The sequence below is a fragment of the Anomaloglossus baeobatrachus genome, chromosome 4, assembly GCF_048569485.1.
Source record: "Anomaloglossus baeobatrachus isolate aAnoBae1 chromosome 4, aAnoBae1.hap1, whole genome shotgun sequence".
In the NCBI taxonomy this organism is placed as follows: domain Eukaryota; kingdom Metazoa; phylum Chordata; class Amphibia; order Anura; family Aromobatidae; genus Anomaloglossus; species Anomaloglossus baeobatrachus.
Genome location: NC_134356.1, coordinates 296,493,367 through 296,514,204, shown reverse-complemented (window position 1 = coordinate 296,514,204; position 20,838 = coordinate 296,493,367). Strand labels below are relative to the sequence as shown.

Here is a 20,838-nt window from a genome sequence, read left to right as displayed (position 1 = left end):
TGTTCGCCTGCAGAAAACGTATATGCCCGTTGCAGGGGGTGGAGGGGGGTTCAGATGGATGCCCCGACAGGAAAAGTAGGTGAAAACGCAATGTGAAAGTGGCCTTAGAGGTGTGCTCACTTTTGTTGCCAATGATTTAGACATTAATGGATGTGTGTTGAGCTATTTAGAAGGCACATCAAATGCACTGTTATACAAGCTGGACACTGACCACTTTACACTGTATCAAAGAGTCATATCTTCAGTGTTGTCCCATGAAAAGATATAAAATATTTACAAAAATGTGAGTGGTGTATCCAGTTTTGTGATATACTGTATACATCTACCCCTATTTAGGTATGAGAAACCATGAGACTGATCATATCACATAAATCTCTGTCTATACCTTCCCTTTCGATAAGTATTGAATTTTTACACATAATCAGACAGAAATGTAAGTGAAAGTGAGGCACACCATATATATCAGGGCATATTAGGGGTTTTTCTACTTATGAATTACTCCCCTGGCAAGAATGAGCATGAATAGATACGTTTCTGGAAAGTGAAAGCTAACCCGTAGACTCATGTATATTTAATCCAGAGTGCGGCCAAAATACAGACAATATAGTACAGAAATATGTTTTCTGCAGCCGAGAATAAAAGATATTATTCTAATGTAGACTCATCTTTGACTCTATGAAAATAAACCTACACTTGAGTATTGGGGAATTTCATGAATAGTCATTTTCTTATATAGTATATCACAAAATTGAGTACACCCCTCACATTTTTTTGTAAATATTTTATTATATGTTTTCATAGAGAGCATTGAAGATATCACACGTCAATACAATGTAAAGTAGTCAGTATACAGCTTGTATAACAGTGTCAATTTTATGAGTCCTCTAAGTAACAACACACAGCCATTAATGTCAAAACTGCTAGCAACAAAAGTGAGTACACACCCAACTACAAATAGCAAAATTGTGCCCAAATTAGCCATTTTCCCTCTTCGGTGTCATATGAGTCATGTTTGTGTGTGTGTGTGTGTGTGTTTATGTAGAATGGCACAATAGGGGACCAGGATGTGACATTGCTACAAGAAGAGGATCAGTAAAGGGTACATTACTACAAGAAGAGAACCTGCATGGGCACATTAGTAAAAGATTACAAGGATGGGAACAAAGGTGGGGCACATTAGTAAAAGGGGACAAGGAAGGGGCACATTACTACAAGATGGGACACATTACTACAGGATGGGCTCAAGGAGGGGCCACATTACTACAGAATGGGCACATTACTACAGGATGGGAACAAGGATGCGGCACAGTAGTTAAAGGGGACAAAGCTGTGGCACATTACTACAGGATGGGAACATTACTACAGGATGGGGACAAGCATGGGACACATTAGTTAAAGGGGACAAGACTGGTGTACGTTACTACAGGATGGGCACATTACTACAGGATGGGGACAAGGTTGGGGGACATTAGTAAAAGGGGAAGGGATGGGCACATTACTCCAGGCGGGATCACATTACTACAGGATGGGGACAAGGTGAGGCACTACCACAGGATCGGCACATTACTACAGGATGGGGCCAAGGAAGGGGACATTTATAAAAGGGGCAAGGATGGGTACATTATTACAGGATGGGCACATTACTACAGAATAAGGACAAGGATGGGGCACAATACTACAGGAAAGGCACATTACTTCAAGAAGAGGAACAGGATGGGGGACATTACTAAAAGATGTTGGGCAAAATGATTATATGGTGCTAATTGTAAAACAATATTACTTACAAGAAAGGGATAAAATTGAAACAAAAAAATGCATAAATATTTTTACCATCAAAAATGTTTTCTATATATACACAGTATATATATTTAAATCAAAAAAGTTCACGTCTGCTTTAATAAACGGGCAAAAAATGTTCACAAACAGTGATCCAAAGGTGTAGGGAAAAAATATGGTATCAATAAAATGTCACTTTGTCCTGTAATCAATGCGGCCCCCCGAATTATTTTTTTCTATGTGCGGTGCTTATACCCAGCCGAGTTTGAGACCCCTGGCCTGGGATATAAGAAGATTGATAATGCTGTGAAACTGAGCTGCAGCATAGTGGCCAAGATCATAAAGCGGTTTAGCAAGACAGGTTTCATTCAAAGCAAATTTTACCATTTATGACCAAAGAAGTTGAGTGCACATGCTTAGCTTCATATATAGAGGTTGCCTTTTCAAATTAGAGGTATGAGTGCTGCCAGCATTGCTTCAGTGGTTAAAGAGGTGGGGGGTTAGCCTGTTTGTGCACAGACCATATGCCGCACACTGCATCAAATTGGTCTGCATGGCAGTCATCACAGAAAGAAGCCTTTTTTAAAAATGATGCGCAAGAAAGCTGTTTGCTGAAGACAAGCAGACTAAGGACATACTGTAGATTACTGGACTCTTGTCCTGTGGGCTGATGAGACCAAGATAAACTTATTTGGTTCAGATGCTGTCAAGTGTGTGTGTGGTGGCAACCAGGTGAGGAGTACAAAGACAAGTGTGTCTTGGCTAGAGTCAAGCATGGTGGTGGGAGTGTCATGGTTTGGGGCTGCATAAATGCTGCCAGCTGTGGCTGTATGTTCATTGAGGGAACCATTAATGCCAACATGTACCATGACATACTGAAGCAAAGTAGGATCTAATCCCTTTGTATTCCAACATGACAACGACCCAAAATACACCTCCAAGATGACCACTGCATTGCTAAGGTAACTGTGGGTAGAGGTGCTGGACTGCCACACTTGTCTCCAGACCTAAACCCTATTGAGCATCTGTCGGGTATCCTGAGAGGGAAGGTGGAGGGGAGCAAGGTCTCTAACATTGACCGACTTTATGATGTCTTCATGGAGAAGTGGAAGAGTATTTTAGTAGCAACCTGTGAAGCTCTAGTGAACTCCATGCCCAAGAGAGTTAAGGCAGTGCTTGAAAATAATGGTGGCCACACATAATATTAAAACTTTGGGCACAATTTGGCCATTCACTTAGGGGTTGATTCACTTTTGTTGTGAGTGGTTTGGATATTAATGACTGTGCGTTATGTTATTGTGTTGACCTGTGTTGAGGATGTAGTCAATTCGATCCTGTTTGGCAAGAACATGTGTAGTACTCCCCTCTTCTAAGGAACTGAATTGTTAGCAAACTAGGTAGTTAATTGGCCCAAGAGTCATGGAAAGGATCATGGAAATAGGTTAAGGTGAAGACAATCGCCAGGTCTTTATGTTTTCATTGACAACAACCCACAGGAGTGCAGTGGGAACTTTGCTATGAAAACTCTTCTGATGAACCCTTTAATTTGCAGGCACATAAGATTAGAACTTCTAGATTTTCTTTCTTTCATAAGGAAAAAAAACTATACTATATATCAGGAGCTTTCAAGTACAAGTGTATGTAAATGAAATAAAATAGACGAACAAACTGAAAAATTATGAATGGGCTATTGTTTCCAGTTACACTTCCTCAAGCATCGGATCCTGACAGTCCTGTCATGTAAGGAATGCTGCTGTTTTTAGTGACAATCCTGGACTTGTGCTACCGGCCACTCATAGCCTAAAGGTCTGAACTATGCAGGCATCGGATGACTATCTCACACCATGATAGTACAATAACAACATGTACTCGTGCTGGAGATGGAAAAGTTCACAATATATGCTAAACTGACAGCTGTATGACCTTTTTTTAATTGGATTCTGTCACTTGATTTTTGCTACTCCATCTTAAAGAAGGATGATGTAGGGGCAGACACCCTAATTTTAGCTATGTATCACTTACTGGGCTCCTTGCTGCAGTTTGGCTAAAATCCCTGTTTATCTACTGCAGATCTAGGAGTTCTCTAAATACTGAGCTCTGTGTAACCCCACCCACACCACTGTTTGACAGCTTTCTGTTTACACTGTGCAAAGGCAGAACGTTTCCAATCAGTGATGTGGACAGTGTTACACAGAGCTCATGAATATGGAGGACTGCATGACAGTAGATTTACTAGCCTTCTAATGATAATTTCATGCTCATAAAACATATTTTATCAAAACTGCAGCAAGTAGCCCAGTAAATAACATCACTGGAATCTTGTTTTCTGTCTCTACAATATGCTACTCTTAAGGCCCCGTTACACGCTACGATTTATCTGACGATATGTCGTCGGGGTCACGGTTTTCGTGACGTACTTCCGTCATTGTTAGCGACGTCGTTGCGTGTGACACCTACGAGCGACTCCAAACGATCGCAAGAATAGCGAAAATCGTTGATCGTTGACACGTCGTTCATTTTCAAAATATTGTTCGTTGTTTGGATTGCAGCAGACATATTGCTACGTTTGACACCCTGCCAACGACGAACAACATCGTTAGTGCATCCGTCATCAGCGACACGGGCATGTCGTTATGAGCAATGCTCCATGCCTCCTCCGCTCTGATTAGTGTCACGCTAAGGTGTATGCTATGGACAATTATAAGCCTCTGTTGTTGCCAGAATTGTTGGGAGGAATGCTGTGTGATGGTGTCCACACGACCGCCTTGGTCACACAATATATCGCTGAATGATGTAGGGTCATTTGTGAGATGGGTGCGTGTGATTGCTACAAAACGACCTTTGAGCGATCTCGGCAAATCACAGCAATGATCTTGGCATGTCACATCGCTAACAAGATCGCTAGCGATATCGTTGTGTGTAAAGCGGCCTTTAGAGTAGGTGGCAATAACCTGGTGACAGAGTCCCTTACACCCCATGCAATGTACTATATGGCATTACAATTGTGCAGATGTCATATACTTTACAAAAAAAAAAATCCCAATACGGCAACAAATTTACTTGGACATCAAATATATGATATATAAATGAAACTTGCAGGCAATATATTCATAGGACACAGGCTAGTGACTGAAAGGCTTGTCCATGATTACATGATTGATGATCTATGTTAATTTTAGATCAGGAACCTGCCAATCCCAGCATTCCCGGTGATTAGCCATTGAATAAGGATCTAGACTCACACTAATCTAATATTGATGCTCTATTATATTTTAGTCTTGTAAAACCATCATTGTGGTGTCTTAGTGGGTTGTTCGCTGTATGTACAGTCAGTGTCATAATGGGGTGGCAGGGGCCCATCAGTAACATTGACTCTGGTGGCCCACTGATCAACTACATGCAAATATTACATTCAGAAATGTATCCATGCTTCTATATAATAATATATAATAATATACTGAGTAGATTGTAAAATTAATGATGAGATGCCTCCTTTCTCAGTACATAGTGAAACAAGTGTATTGTGCCAACTACTGATCATGTTTGGAGGTAAGTGACATACTACTGGAGGATTCTCCAGTTCTCCTGTGGGCCAGTCTGAGACTGTGTACAGTACACTTTTACGGCCTATCCTTAGGAACAGAATGAAAGGATTCAGCGCTGATGCAATTCCAAATTTTATTCTGGCAGAGAAAACCATTAATTTATATAATTGTGATGGGAACAGAATATCAGCTGTAGTCAATGGGATTGAGCTCCAGTGCCAGAGCAATCACTTTGCACTTAGTTTTGATGACTGATGAGGGTTTTTCAGGATCACACCTTCACCAATTATATACTGAAGATTGACACTGAGGAACAGAACACATTAAGGCTATGACCGCACTTTGCAGTTCAATTCTGCAGAGTGTAAGTCACTGCGTGTGCGTCTCAAAACGCAGCCGAAAAAGCTTCGTTCTGAGACACATTCAGCAGAACGCAAAGTGCGGACATTCCTGGTGAGAATTCATGCGTTCTGGATGCTTTCTCTGCCATAGACAGAGTGGGAAAAGCATCCAGAACGCACATTTTTCACAGAACGCACCCACTCGGCTCTGCAGCATCCCTATAGACTTGCAGCAGAGCCGAGTGGGACCGCACTGTCACTGTCATGGCTGGCTGCGGACAGTGCCGCGCGATCAGAATGAACTCGGATGAACTTCACCCGACTTCATTGTGATCGTGCGGCTCTGTGCGTATGCCGTGGCTTGATTTGTGGTCACACGTGAAGGACTCACCTGTGATCGCAAATCCCCTGAGTGACTGCAGTGAGCCGCGCGATCAGCTGTGCTTTCTCTCAGGTTACTCACGGCCACAGCTGCAGTCCTCCACTGGAGAGCGGTGGCCGCGAGTAACCTCAGTGACAGCACAACTGATTGCGCGACTCACTTCAGTTGCTGCATGGAGCTCACAGGAGCGGCGGTGTTCTGCTGCCGCTCCTGTCAGCTTCCGATGTAGCAGAGCTGTAAGCGTCGGGGGACCTTGCGTCGATTACGTCAGACCTGGAGGTGTTTTTGAGGGGTTAATAAAGTGGTGAAAGAGGGTGTTTTTTGTCTTTCATTACAAATAAATGATTTTTTGGATGTGTGTGTTTATTTACTTTAACTTACAGGTTCATCATGGAAGGTATCTCGGGGAGATGCCTGCCATGATTAACCTAGGATTTAGTGGCAGCTATGGGCTGCTGCCATTAACTCCTTATTACCCCGTTTGCCACCGCACCAGGGCAATTCAGGATGAGCTGGTAAAGTCCCGGGACTGTCGCATCTAATGCATGCGGCAATTCTGGGCGGCTGCTGGCTGATATTGTTAGGCTGGGGAGCTCCCCATAACGTGGAGCTTCCCATCCTGGGAATACCAGCCTTCAGCCGTGTGGCTTTACCCTAGCTGGTATCCAAATGATACCGCACGTCGTTTTTTTCATTTATTTATTTTTTACTGCACGATATAGACACGCCCACTGGCGGCTGTGATTAGTTGCAGTGAGACAGCTGTCAGTCAGCGTGGGGGCGTGTCTGACTGCAACCAATCATAGGCGCTGATGGGCGGGGAAAGCAGGGAATACGTGATGGATTAATGAGAGGCCGGCATTTTCAAAATAGAAGCCGCCACAGTGTGAAGGCCATGCAGCGCCGCGCCGGTGATCGTGGATCGGTGAGTATGAGAGAGGGGGTGGGAGGGAGAGACAGACATGGACAGAGAGAGAGACATAGAGAGAGAGAGACCGACCGACATACCGACCAACAGAGAGAGAAAGACGAAAGAACTGCCTTTGTTATGTTAAAAAAAACATGTGGATCGCAATAATAATACAATGCAAACGCACTGCTTCACATTTTAGCAGCGATTTTCTACAACTCATTGATTTCAATGGGTGTAGAACGCAGCCAAAATGGCAAAAACAATTGACATGCTGCTTCTTTGAACGCATGGTTTTTGCCACAAAATATGCAAATTAAACGCTGCGTTTGGAAACGCAAAGCCCGGACTAGAAATCCCCATTTTCCATAGACTTTGCTGGAAAATCAAAATGCATGCCTTTTGGCATGAAAACACTGCAGTTCAAAACGGACCTGAAAAGCAGCTGAAAAGCAGGTGGAAACGCAAAGTGCCGTCATACCCAAAAAGTGTATGATAAACTGTGGGCAATTCTAAAGGGTGCTTTACATACTGTGACATCGATTCGCTAGCGATTGCTAGCCATGTCGCGAGCGATAGCACCTGCCCCCGTTATTGGTGCGATATGTGGTGATCGCTGCCGTAGCGAACATTATGGCTATGGTAGCGTCACACACACATACCTGTTCTGCAACGTCACTGGAGACACCGAACAATCCCTCCTCCAAGGGGGAGGTGCGTTCAGCGTCACATCATCGTCACAAAACGGCCGTCCAATAGCAGAGGAGGGGCAGAGATAAGCGGCCGGAAGATGCCGCCCACCTTCTTCCTTCCTCATTGCCGGTGGAGGCAGGTAAGGAGATGTTCGTCGTTCCTGCGGTGTCACACATAGCGATGTGTGCTGCCGCAGGAACGACGATCAACATCGTACCTGCAGCAGCAACGATATTTGGAAAAGGAGCAACGTGTTAACGAGCAACGATTTTTCATGTTTTTGCACTCGTTGATCGTTGCTCCTTGGTGTCACACGCTGCGATGTTGCTAACGGCGCCGGATGTGCATCACTAACAACGTGACCCCGACGATATGATCTTAGCGATGTCGCAACGTGTAAAGCACCCTTAAGACTCTTCACTTCTCAGAGTTTATTAGAGTCTACTTACTTGTGAATAGCAATTGAAGGGGTGGTTTCCTTCAATAAATGAATGTCCCCAGATGCAATCTCTGCCCATTCTCCAGTTATATGGCATATGGCGTACATCACGTCAACAGAGTGGCAGCCAATCAGTGAGCTCAGGGCCTCAGAAGGGGACTCACTGGATGCATGATGACATGACGTCAGCGCCGCGTCTAATGTCAGTAACTCATCTACCTTCCTGCCAGTGGTCCCAGGTCATCCTGTTACCAGTCTTGACTCATCAGTAACTCTGTAACCTTTCTCCCTGTGATCATCCTGTTACCGGTCTCTACTTGTCAGTAACTCTTCTACATTCCTGCCAGTAGTCTCCAGTCATCCTGTTACCTGTCTCTACTTGTCAGTAACTCTTCTACCTTCCTGCCAGTAGTCTCCAGTCATCCTGTTACCGGTCTCTACTTGTCAGTATCTCTTCTACCTTCTCTGCCAGTGGTCTCCAGTCACCATGTTACCGGACTCTACTTGTCAGTAACTCTTCTACCTTCCTGCCAGCGGTCTCCAGTCATCCTGTTACCGGTCTCTACTTGTCAGTAACTCTTCTACCTTCCTACCAGCGGTCTTCAGTCATCTTGTTACCAGTCTCTACTTGTCAGTAACTCTTCTACCTTCCTACCAGCGGTCTTCAGTCATCCTGTTACCGGTCTCTACTTGTCAGTAACTCTTCTACCTTCCTGCCAGTGGTCTCCAGTCATCCTGTTACCGTTCTCTACTTGTCAGTATCTCTTCTACCTTCCTGCTGGTAATCTCCAGTCATCCTGTTATCTGTCTCTACTTGTCAGTAACTCTTCTACCTTTCTGCCAGCGGTCTCCAGTCATCCTGTTACCTGTCTCTACTTGTCAGTAATTCTTCTACCTTCCTGCCAGCGGTCTCCAGTTATCCTGTTACCTGTCTCTACTAATCAGTAACTCTTCTACCTTCCTGCAAGCGGTCTCCAGTCATCCTATTAACTGTCTCTACTTGTCAGTAACTCTTCTACCTGCCTGCCAGCAGTCTCCAGTCATCCTATTACCTGTCTCTACTTGTCAGAAACTCTTCTACCTGCCTGCCAGAGGTTTCCAGTTATCCTGTTACCGGTCTCTACTTGTCAGTATCTCTTCTACGTTCCTGCCAGTAGTCTCCAGTCATCCTGTTACCAGGTCTCTACTTGTCAGTAACTCTTCTATCTTCCTGCCAGCGGTCTCCAGTCATGTTATTACCTGTCTCTACTTGTCAGTATCTCTTCTACCTTCCTGCCAGCGGTCTCCAGTCATCCTATTACCAATCTCTACTTGTCCGTAACTCTTCTACCTTCCTGCTAGCGGTCTCCCGTCATCCTGTTGCCTGTCTCTACTTGTTAGTAACTCTTCTATCTTCCTGCTGGTGGTCTCCCGTCATTCTGTTGCCTGTCTCTACTCGTCAGTAACTCTTCTATCTTCCTGCTGGCGGTCTCCAATTATCTTGTCACCAGTCTTGACTCATCAGTGACTCTGTTACCTTACCTTTCTGCTTGTGGTCTCCAGCCATCCTGCTACCTGTCTGCCAATGGTCTCTACTCATGCTGTTAAATGTCTTGACTCTCCAGTAATCCTGTTACCTGTCTGCTTGTGGTCTCCAGTAATCATGTTACCTGTCTTGACTAATCAGTATCTCCAGCAATCCTGTTACCTGTTTACAGTCATCTTGCAATACTTCAGTGGTCTACTGCTACTTCACCATCTGCCCATGCTGTTCAGGTTATGTTCGTCCATTTGTAACTCTTTTTGACCATTACCTGTTTGTTAATCCTTGGATTTCATTGAACTGTTATTTTTGCATTTCCTGTATCCATTTTCTATAAGCCACATCTGACTACTGCACGGTGCCCGCATGTGCACTTGGACCAGTGGTCTTGGAGGATCCATAGCCACCGTGTGAGCGCATCACATGTAACATCCTAATCTTATACTCACTCTCTGGTGTCTTCATCTGTTATCAGCGCTGCTCCTGTATTGCTCCAGCAGTTTGACCTGATGGCTGCTCCAGTTTTCAGAGAGCAAGGCACTTTTCAATGCGAGTCTATTAGAACCTCATCATGGATCTCATGGAGATGCACTGGGAGGTTGTGACGTAACTTATGACTTCCGGACAGTCAGAAGATACGGGCTCAAGATGGCACCGCAGGACTGGAGCAGTGTTGGTAAAAGGTGAAGATGCTGAAGTGTAAGTATAAGTTCTAGGACACACGGCAAGAAAAACAGTGCGAATGGAATGTGATAAAAAAATATGCATTCCACTCGGACCAATATTACTCTATGGGGCATCTCCCATGAGCAATTATTTTCTCAGCCCTAATCGGACCGAGAAAACAATCGCAATAGCCAGCAATGGAGGAGATAGGGAGATAAATCCCCCCTCTCCTCCGTAGAACTGCCCCCCCCTCTGCAGCCTTGGCCCTCCCCTCCGCAGCACCGCCTCCCCCTCTGCAGCTGAGGTATGATTGCACGATTGGACCATAGTCACATGACCCTTGCATGACACTCGGCTCTCCTGTGCTGTGAGCGTGAGCCGAGTGTCATACGAGGACTCGCATATAACCGCATGTGACCTCCGCCTAATACTAGAGGCAGGGACCTTAGATTAAAAGCATCACTCCAGCACTGTAAAAAAACTACTGCAGTGGTTCTTAAATATTATTGCATTTTCTGGGTATACATTGACATGTAGCAATCTGACCAGAACATTATGATGTGCTGTTCTCAATCACATGCTTTGACCTAGCAACACTAACTACTATGTTATCATGCAGGGATTAGCTGTTCATTACATAGCATTTTTCAGAACCATGTCCTAAAATCATATTTGTATAAAGGCATTTTCTACTGAAGTTACAACTAAACATTTTGCAACAGCCACATGGACTGACATGTGGGAAATAAGAAAAATGAGCCGTGCTAAGGGAATCCCAAGTCACACAAGTTCTGTGAGGGTGTGGAAAAAAATGATAATGTGACTCATATCATGTCTGGCCAAACATTCACCAGTATCTTGGGTGGATATTTATGTAGAGTTATAGGGAAAATTGGGCCAAATCACTCTTAACACCACATTTCTGGCTGGCTAATAACTATCTTACACAGCAATGTAGTCTGCGTAATGAAAGAGCTACAAAGCAAACATTATATTCCAAACGTATCAGGCCGTGAGTTATATTGTATTATGTAACAAGGTCTGCTATTACTCATCAGACTCCAAAAACAACTGTATTCTCCTGTAATTTATGCTCAACTGAATAGCTTTGCTTTATCATAGGCCTTGCTTTGGTACCATAATTGGTTGATCTAGCCCACTGAAAATGAAGAAGAAATTGAAGTTGTTAACTATGACCACTAGAGATGAACAGACCCGTGGAAGTTAGTTTCGGGGGGTTCAGCTGGACTTTTAATAAAGTTCAGTTATAGACCAGGACTTGACCTAAACTTCATTTGAAGTCACCGATTGGCCCACATGTAGCCAGCCATAAACACTTCCGAGGGTAGAAATTTTCCATTTTTTTAGTGCATACTACATCTGATCACACTGTTGTTACCCCCAGTGCGAGCTGATTAAACACTGCAAGTAGCCAACACTGGGCCGTGCATCGAGCAAACCCGAACACAGTGATGCTCGAATGAGTGGTGTTCATACGTAAAGCACCCGAACTCTGTTTTTTTGTAAAGTCTATGTTTGGTACGAACACCAAACCTCCGGTTTGCTCATGTCTAATGACCACCAGTACAGCTGCTAGATGACAGGTCAGTTGGCCTTTTCAGAATGAGAGAATCTCTTCATAACCAATCTCCTCTACGGCTAAGAGAAGACGATCAGGCACAGAAGGACACCTATTACCTCAATATTACTAATAGCACATAAAGAAGTGCTGTTCATTTTAAAGTGGACAACCGAATAAGTATAAATACATATGTCGTCAATATAAAGGACTTGCACATGACGTATTCTTTCCAAGGACAAAACTAAGGACTAGGGAGCGCTCACTGCAAGTGGAAGAAAGGAGATTCTGGCAGCTAAATAGGAATGATTTCTTTACAGTTATAGTAGTCAGATTGTGGAATGTCCTACCACAAGAGGTAATAATGGCAGATACTATAATAGCTAGGGGCTGGATGATTTCCTCAGTACACACAACATTGTCAGTTGTGAAAGACTTAATGACAAAAATGTATAATTGGTAGAGGAAGGTGAACTAGATGGAGCTAGGTGTTTTTTTTTTCAGCCTATGTAACTACACTTGATATCAAAATTAGAGAACACAACACAATTTCCTAAATGTTGTGGTCATTGTGTATTTCTATGTGATTATAGCCTAACATGAGAAAACTAACAGTAATTAAAGGTTATTTCATAAATTGAATTTTTTCAAAGACACATAATAAAAATCGGAGATAAATGAAAAAGAACATTGATCAAAATTAGAAAACATGAGGTATACCTGCAAATTATTGGTGTTAATCTGGCACCTGGTGCTAATTTCCTTAATTATCTCACAAACCCTATTTAACTGGCAACCTATCTTTCCAGTTTAGACTGACTTTGCAAACGTCCAAAGTGACTGAAACCCTCCAGCTGCAGGTTGTCCAGATGAAGGCCAAAGAGGTGACCCTATCAGCCATAGCAAGAGAAGTTGGTCATTCCAAGTCTGTGATTTTGACAATATTGCATCTCTACAACATCACAAACGCTTTCAAGTTCTCCAAGAAGGCTAGTCGCCCTCAAAAGGCAAATGGAAGAGAGGACAGGATAAAGCAGAGAATCTCCATGGGTAATTGTTTCAACACTGCAGCTGCAATTGCTCACCAATTCAGCACTGAACAGGGTAAGGATCTGTCTCATCATACAGTGTCATGACGTCTAAGAGCATTTGGACTGAAAGCCCACTCTGCAGTGAGTAAACCTCTCATTAGCAGAAAGAATCAAAAGGCTAGACTCACCTTTGGAGAGGAGCATGTTGTGTGGACAGAGGAGAAGTGGTCCACAGTTCATTTTAGTGATGAAAGCATGTTTAATTTATTTGTGTTTGATGGGAAACATTATGTTAATCGACAAACTGGGGAAAGACTGAACCCAAAGTGTGTTAAGAAGTCAGTGAAAGGTGGTGGAGGAAGTGTCATGGTTTGGGGAATGTTTTCTGCAGCAGGAGTTGGACCTCTCATATAGCTACATGGTAGAGTGAATGTAAGTGTGTATAAGAACCTTCTTCAACAACACGTGATTCCTTACTTGCGTTCATTACTCAATCAGCCAGCAATTTTCATACAGAACAATGCACACTGTCACACAGCAAAATGAGTAAACCAGTTCATTGAAACAGAAAACATTGAAACTATGAAATGGCCAGCCCAGAGTCCTGATCTAAACCCAATAGAAAACATCTGGAAAAACTTAATTACAAAGTTATGTCCAAGAAAGAAACAACAGTCAAAGGACTGTGGAAGAGACTGGAAGAAGAATGGACCAAAATCACACCAGAGCAGTGTGATAGACTATAGACTAGTGATGTCCTGTGGCCACAGATGTGCTGAAGTCATTCAAAGCAAAGGCCTATACACTTCGTACAGATTGGGGACTGTTGTTACCTTCAGAAAATTTAGTTATAATCTTTCCCAAGGCTACAGTCATTGCTGTTCTCTAATTCTGATCATCACATTGTGGGCAAAATAAAGGTTTTAGGTTGATAAACTTTGGATCTTTTGTAAAGCACTGTTCTAGTGGCAAGGTGTACCCCTTACAAAAAACCATCCAATGTTGATCAATGTAGATAACATTTTTTGTCAAAGCAAAGTAATCATACATTGATCTTTAATTTTGATCTTCAATGTATATGACCCTGAAATTATTATAAAATAATGACTATATGCAGAATTGGCTGGAACACTTCAGTAAAGGATCCATTTTTTTGCTTACTGGATAATTTTCAAATTGAAGAAAATAGATGGCTATTTAACGGTTCCATTGTCCATAGGCTTCAATGTTAAAAAAACAAAACAGATCCATCTGAAATAAATTTTTTAAAAACAGACAAAAAAGTTGGTGTCTGCACAAATTTCTTTGCAAAAAGATTGTTGCTGGGATCCATTCTAAAGGCCCCGTTACACACTACGATATACCGGACAATATGTCGTCAGGGTCACGGATTCCGTGACGCACATCTGGCATTGTTTGACATATCGTAGCGTGTGACAGCTACGAGCGACTGTTAACGAGCAAAAATAAAATACTCACCTTATGATTGCTCGTTGACACGTTGTTCATTTTCAAAATATCGGTCACATTCCTGGATGCAGGTTGTTCGTCGTTCCTGAGGCAGCACACATCGCTCCGTGTAACACCTCGGGAACGACGAACACAGCTTACCTGCGTCCCGCCGGCAATGAGGAAGGAAGGAGGTGGGCGGGATGTTACGTCCCGCTCATCTCCGCCCCTCTGCTTCTATTGGGCGGCTGCTGTGTGACGTTGCTGTGACGCCGAACGTCCCTCCCCCTTGAGGAAGAGGATGTTCGCCGCCCACAGCGAGGTCATTTGGGAGGTAAGTATGTGTGACAGGGGTGAACGACTTTGTGCAACACGGGCTACAAATTGCCAGTGACGCACAAACGATGGGGGCGGGTGCGATCGCACATGCGATCGCACGATAAATCGACGCGTGTAACGGGGCCTTAACAGATGATTATTGGACATGTTAATATAAATTACCTGGCTTTAGTCCTAAAGCATACCTTCAGTTATACAGAAAAACAATGATTGTACACATTTTCAAACTTTAAATGATTTGCAAAAATCCCTTGTATTGCAATTTTGCTCCTAAAGAGTAGCAGGGACCAGCCTTGTTTCATGTCGTCTCCGAGGTATTAGTCTACGTGCCGGAGAGACTGATGCAAAAGGCAATGTGGTTGTGTAGTGCTGGCTTTACAATTGGAGATAGCGATAAGGGGTACTTTGCACACTACGACATCGCAGGTGCGATGTCGGTGGGGTCATGTCGAAAGTGACGCACTTCCTGCATCGCTCTCAACATCGTAGTGTGTAAATCCTAGATGATACGATTAACGAGCGCAAAATCGTCGTAATCGTATCATCGGTGTAGCGTCGGCGAATTCCATAATTACGCTGAACCGATGGTCCGATGTTGTTCCTCGCTCATGCGGCAGCACACATCGCTGTGTGTGAAGTCGCAGGAGCGAGGAACACCACCTTACCTGCGTCCCAGCTGCAATGCGGAAGGAAGGAGGTGGGCGGGATGTTTACATCTCACTCATCTCCGCCCCTCCGCTCCTATTGGCCGCCTGCCGTGTGACGTCGCAGTGACGCCGCATGACCCGCCCCCTTAATAAGGAGGCGGTTCGCCGGCCAGAGCGACGTCGCACGACAGGTGAGTGCATGTGAAGCTGCCGTAGCGATAATATTCGCTACGGCAGCTATCACAATGATATCGCAGCTGCGACAGGGGGCGGGGACTATCGCGCTCGGCATCGCAGCATCGGCTTGCGATGTCGCAACACGCAAAGTACCCTTAAGACAGGATGAACTATAGCTGCTGTTCAGGGCAAAGTCGATAATCAAGGTGGTGCAGAACAATGATCATTGCACACACTTCTACACTATAAGAATTTATCTATATAATTGGACCTACACTGTACATTACACATGCGGCTCAGTAACGGAATCAAATACAATTAATTTTCTGGATGATCAGATATCGAGCTAAAGGACTGTCACTATTTATCACTATTTATCTAATTGTTGTAGATATAGTTTGCACTCATACCAGTACAGAGGGGCGTCAGTGGTAGTGAAAATAATCCCAAATGGTATTTTCATAAATAACCATAGTCATTACAATTGTAAGTAAAAGATGAAGTGATGCATTGGTTTATTAGCAAAAATTGTTGCATATAATGCAAATAACCAAACCTTGACCCCTGAAATTAATCTTGACCCCGATCAGTGTGTGAAAAGCAACATGGTCCTTTTACACAGAAGCAGGGGACCAAAATGCTTTTAATTTATTATTCAAGGGTTGATCAGGAGTAACATCAATGACTCAAAGTCATATTGTTTGGGGTCCAAAACCTGATGCCCTCATTGATCAGTTGTCACTAGGCTGCAGGAAGTACATAGAATACGCAGCCAGAACACCACCATTCTGTACATAGTGGGGTGGCCATTCTGGGGTACTGCAGCTCAGCTACCATGTACCTCAATAGGAGAGCTGCAGTAACCTAGAAGATAGGAAAATGGGGTGTTCTGGCCACGTACTATGTGGAATTCTAGCAGCTGGGAAACCTGGTAACACTTGGTGTGGTAGGTGGGTTTCACCCCTACATTAATCTGATATTGATGACCTATTCTAAGGTTAGGTCATCAATATCTTCAATCTTCAGACAATCTGGGTCATCAAAGCCCAGACAATCTTTATTTCTAAAGTCATTTACAGTGAATCTTTGAATTTGTTGCGTGTGTGCAGTTGGGTTAAATATGGGCTATGATGTAAAAATGGCCACGTTTTAGTATCTTGTCCAGAACCCATATTTTATTCTAACTAATAAATCACATTTATACTACTAATTTTCAGCAGTGCTTATTGATTCACTGTAATGCGATTTACAATTCTGTACAGTCATTGTATTGTAAATTCATATGATGCCTTGCAATAAATGCTGAAAGCAATAATGCAGGACACCCCACTGCAATCAATAACCCCCCCAAAAAAACAGCAGAGAAAGCATATGCATAGCTAGCAATCACAATGAGCTATAGGTTCCTCCCAATAAAGAAGGCTATAAAGCAGAATGAAAACATCCTTCACGAGGACAGCCGAATGTATGAATGAGAAGTGCTGAGATTGAAGCAGCAAATCAATATTCCCCTTGGACCAGAGTAAGAGGATAAGATTTACGTAAGAGTTGACTCACCTTTCTATCTTCAGCTTCTCTGACAGTGCCTTGAAAAGTTTTCTTCTCATCAAAATCACAAGATGGCTTTAACCTGAGCTGACAAGAATTCAATGACTTCTCAGCCTTCAGCAGCTCCAGGGACCTTGATGGATACTGCTGTGACATCTTCTTGCCAAGATGTGGTATAGGTAGAGCCGTATGTATTGGCTTTGAGCCTACAGCTGGCTGTCTTAACTTGGAGGAAACGTCAAGCACAGACATACTTTCTACAAATATCTTAGCTCTACAGACTAAATAAAAGAAGGTTGGTAGAGCTTTCCTTTAGCATGGTCTGCAATCAGTACATCTCCGATGCTACAGTACGGCAAATCAAAGTCTCAGCCATGTGTTTTCCTACGAATTAGAAATCTACACGCCTTCTTAATATGTCTAGGACTTTCCTCATCTTGAACGGTTTTTAGCTTACTCTCACAGAATCCGCCAGCCAGTCACTTACAGAATCAGATTAAACACTCCTTTGGGGCGTGAGACGTTTGAAGGTAACATTCACAGATCTGTGTCTGGGATATCGTTTTATTCTCCACCTCTTTAGAGGCATTTCAAGTATGGGCTTTCCCAGAACGAAAGAGGGAAAAGAGGTTTCTTACTGCATCTGTCAGAGCAGCGCTGAGAGTTCAGCTCTTCCTGACTGCACCCGGGCAGCCTGCATTCTTTCTGACAAAAACACAATTCAGCTTCCACTTTAAATAAGAAGGCAGGACATTGCAAGTGGCCAAAACAAGCAGCTGTTCAACACGCTCGTCCGCCCGGAAACACACTCAGCAAAACTGTTTGTTAATTCATGTTGTTTCCTTCCATTTTCATAACAAATTTTAGTTTTCCTGCAAACAACCTCACCGTAAAAATAAGATTCATGAACACCACGAACCATTGTGTGATCAGTGATGATACCATCCACTGCTAAGCGTGAAAGCACTGTGGTCAATGCCAATCACAAAAAGTGACACTGAGAAATAATAACTGATGGTTACTACAAAAAGTATATGATCACATATGCCTAGTAACTATAAAGGAACAAAGAAATGGAGCTAAACAGAAATGCATGATGAAGATCTACTATAAGAGAGTGCAAATTGTAGGTCTACACAGGTTAACTCAATAGTCACCTACAATGGGGGCACAAATAGCCTTGATTGAATGGGCACACAGAGTTTAGACCCCTAAAGCAGGCTTTACACCTTACAATTTCGCATACGATATCGTATGCGATGTGACCCGCCCCCATCGTATGTGTGGCACGTTCAATTTGTTGACCGTGTCACACAAACGATTATTTCCCATTACACGTACTTACATACCATACGACCTCGATGTGGGCAGCGAACATCCACTTCCTGGAGTGGGAGGGACGTTCAACGGCACCGCGACGTCACGCCAATAGAAGCAGGGGGGCGGAGATGAGCGGGACGTAAACATCCCGCCCACCTCCATCCTTCCTCATAGCCAGTGGGAGCCGCGGGACGCAGGTAAGCTGAGTTCATCGTTCCCTGGGTGTCACACACAGCGATGTATGCTGCCTCGGGAACATTGAACAACCTGATGTTCAATTTTTAGTAATTGAACGACGTGCATGCGATCAACGTTTTAACGTTCAATTGCAATTGCACGGAGGTTTCACATGCTACAATGTAACTAACGATGCCAGATGTGCGTCACTTACAACATGACCCCGCCGACACATCGTTAGATAAATTGTAGCGTGTAAAGTCCGCTTAATATATAGTAGTTTACTATTATATCTTACTATTGCGTATTTAGTGACAACATATTCCTCAGTAGAGATGAGCGAACCTGAGGTTCGTTTTTTGAACCAAACACCAAATTTTAAAATCAAGGTTTGGGTTTGTGGATTGGATGCTGTACGTGTGAACAAAACGCACGCGAGCAATGCTGTGCTCAGGAATGCTTGGTGCTCAGCCCTGTGAAAGCTGCTAGAGGTGTTTGAATGGTGCACACTGGAGGTAACAACAATGTGATCGGATCTAGTGTGCAAAACAAAAAAAAGTTTGAAAAAGCCTGCCCACCTTCCCCTGGAAGTATTCTGCTTATGGTTGGCTGTATGTGGGTGGAGACTCAAACTTCTAATTAGTGACTTGATCCAGGGTTCGGGTCAAGGCTGAGCCTGTGGAGCTAGACTCGTTTGCTGCCGGTGAACGGAGCCTTGACCGAACCGCTCATCTCTATTCCTCAGCCCTTTACAGACACTCATCATTCAGTAAAAAATAAGGAATAACGTTTGGAACACCATTCTAAGTCTGAACTGGGTGCAAAAACCAAAAAAAACATCACTATGGGGAGATAAGGTATGCACACCAGTGACTATGTAAGAGGAATACATGAAATAGCAGAAACTGCTGTGTGAATACTGACTTGAAAAATCCAATAGCTATAATATGTAAGAGTGAAAATGTGAAAAATGGAATCTGCATTACTGCCATGAATATATGAATCAAGAGAAATTTAGCTACTGGATTGATCAATGCAATAGAGCCCCAACACTACGCCAAAGTATTTCTCTACGTTGGGGTCCCTAGCTTGTGTGTGTCCTCTCATGCAGTTAAAAAACTTACCGTGTATGGGAAGCTGAGACCCAGGCTATTTATGCGTATGATATGGATTGGCAATAGGTGTGGTTGGGGAGGGTTCACAAACGAAAAACTACTAACAATAAGGAATAACGTTTGGAACACCATTCTAAGTCTGAACTGGGTGCAAACACCTAAAAAACATCACTATGGGGAGATAAGGTATGCACACCAGTGACTATGTAAGGGGAATACATGAAATAGCAGAAACTGCTGTGTGAATACTGACTTGAAAAATCCAATAGCTATATGTAAGAGTGAAAATGTGAAAAATGGAATCTGCATTACTGCCATGAACATATGAATCAAGAGAAATTTAGCTACTGGATTGATCAATGCAATAGAGTCCCAACACTACGCCAAAGTATTTCTCTACGTTAGGGTCCCTAGCTTGTGTGTGTCCTCTCATGCAGTTAAAAAACTTACCGTGTATGGGAAGCTGAGACCCAGGCTATTTATGCATATAATGTGGACTGGTAATAGGTGTGGTAGGTCAAATTTCTCTTGATTCATATGTTCATGGCAGTAATGCAGATTCCATTTTTCACATTTTCACTCTTACATATAGCTATTGGATTTTTCAAGTCAGTATTCACACAGCAGTTTCTGCTATTTCATGTATTCCCCTTACATAGTCACTGGTGTGCATACCTTATCTCCCCATAGTGATGTTTTTTTAGGTTTTTGCACCCAGTTCAGACTTAGAATGGTGTTCCAAACGTTATTCCTTATTTGTTAGTAGTTTTTCGTTTGTGAACCCTCCCCAACCACACCTATTGCCAATCCATATCATACGCATAAATAGCCTGGGTCTCAGCTTCCCATACATGGTAAGTTTTTTAACTGCATGAGAGGACACACACAAGCTAGGGACCCCAACGTAGAGAAATACTTTGGCGTAGTGTTGGGGCTCTATTGCATTGATCAATCCAGTAGCTAAATTTCTCTTGATTCATATATTCATGGCAGTAATGCAGATTCCATTTTTCACATTTTCACTCTTACATATAGCTATTGGATTTTTCAAGTCAGTATTCACACAGCAGTTTCTGCTATTTCATGTATTCCCCTTACATAGTCACTGGTGTGCATACCTTATCTCCCCATAGTGATGTTTTTTTAGGTTTTTGCACCCAGATCAGACTTAGAATGGTGTTC

At 43.3% G+C, this 20,838-nt stretch overlaps 1 protein-coding gene across 10 annotated transcripts in view; it reads right to left on the bottom strand.

Moving 5' to 3' along the window:
- NAV3 (neuron navigator 3) overlaps nt 1-20,838 on the bottom strand; it is a 1,060,193-nt gene that overhangs the window by 510,615 nt on the left and 528,740 nt on the right. For 8 of the 10 annotated variants that reach the window (XM_075344922.1, XM_075344924.1, XM_075344923.1 and 5 more), the window contains exon 1: nt 17,054-17,296. The exons of 1 other annotated variant lie outside the window; for it this stretch is intronic. In XM_075344922.1, the coding sequence (XP_075201037.1) occupies nt 17,054-17,296 (243 nt within the window). Of the gene's footprint in view, nt 1-17,053; nt 17,297-20,838 lie in introns of those variants that run through there. One more of the 10 variants, XM_075344929.1, reaches the window with a different exon arrangement.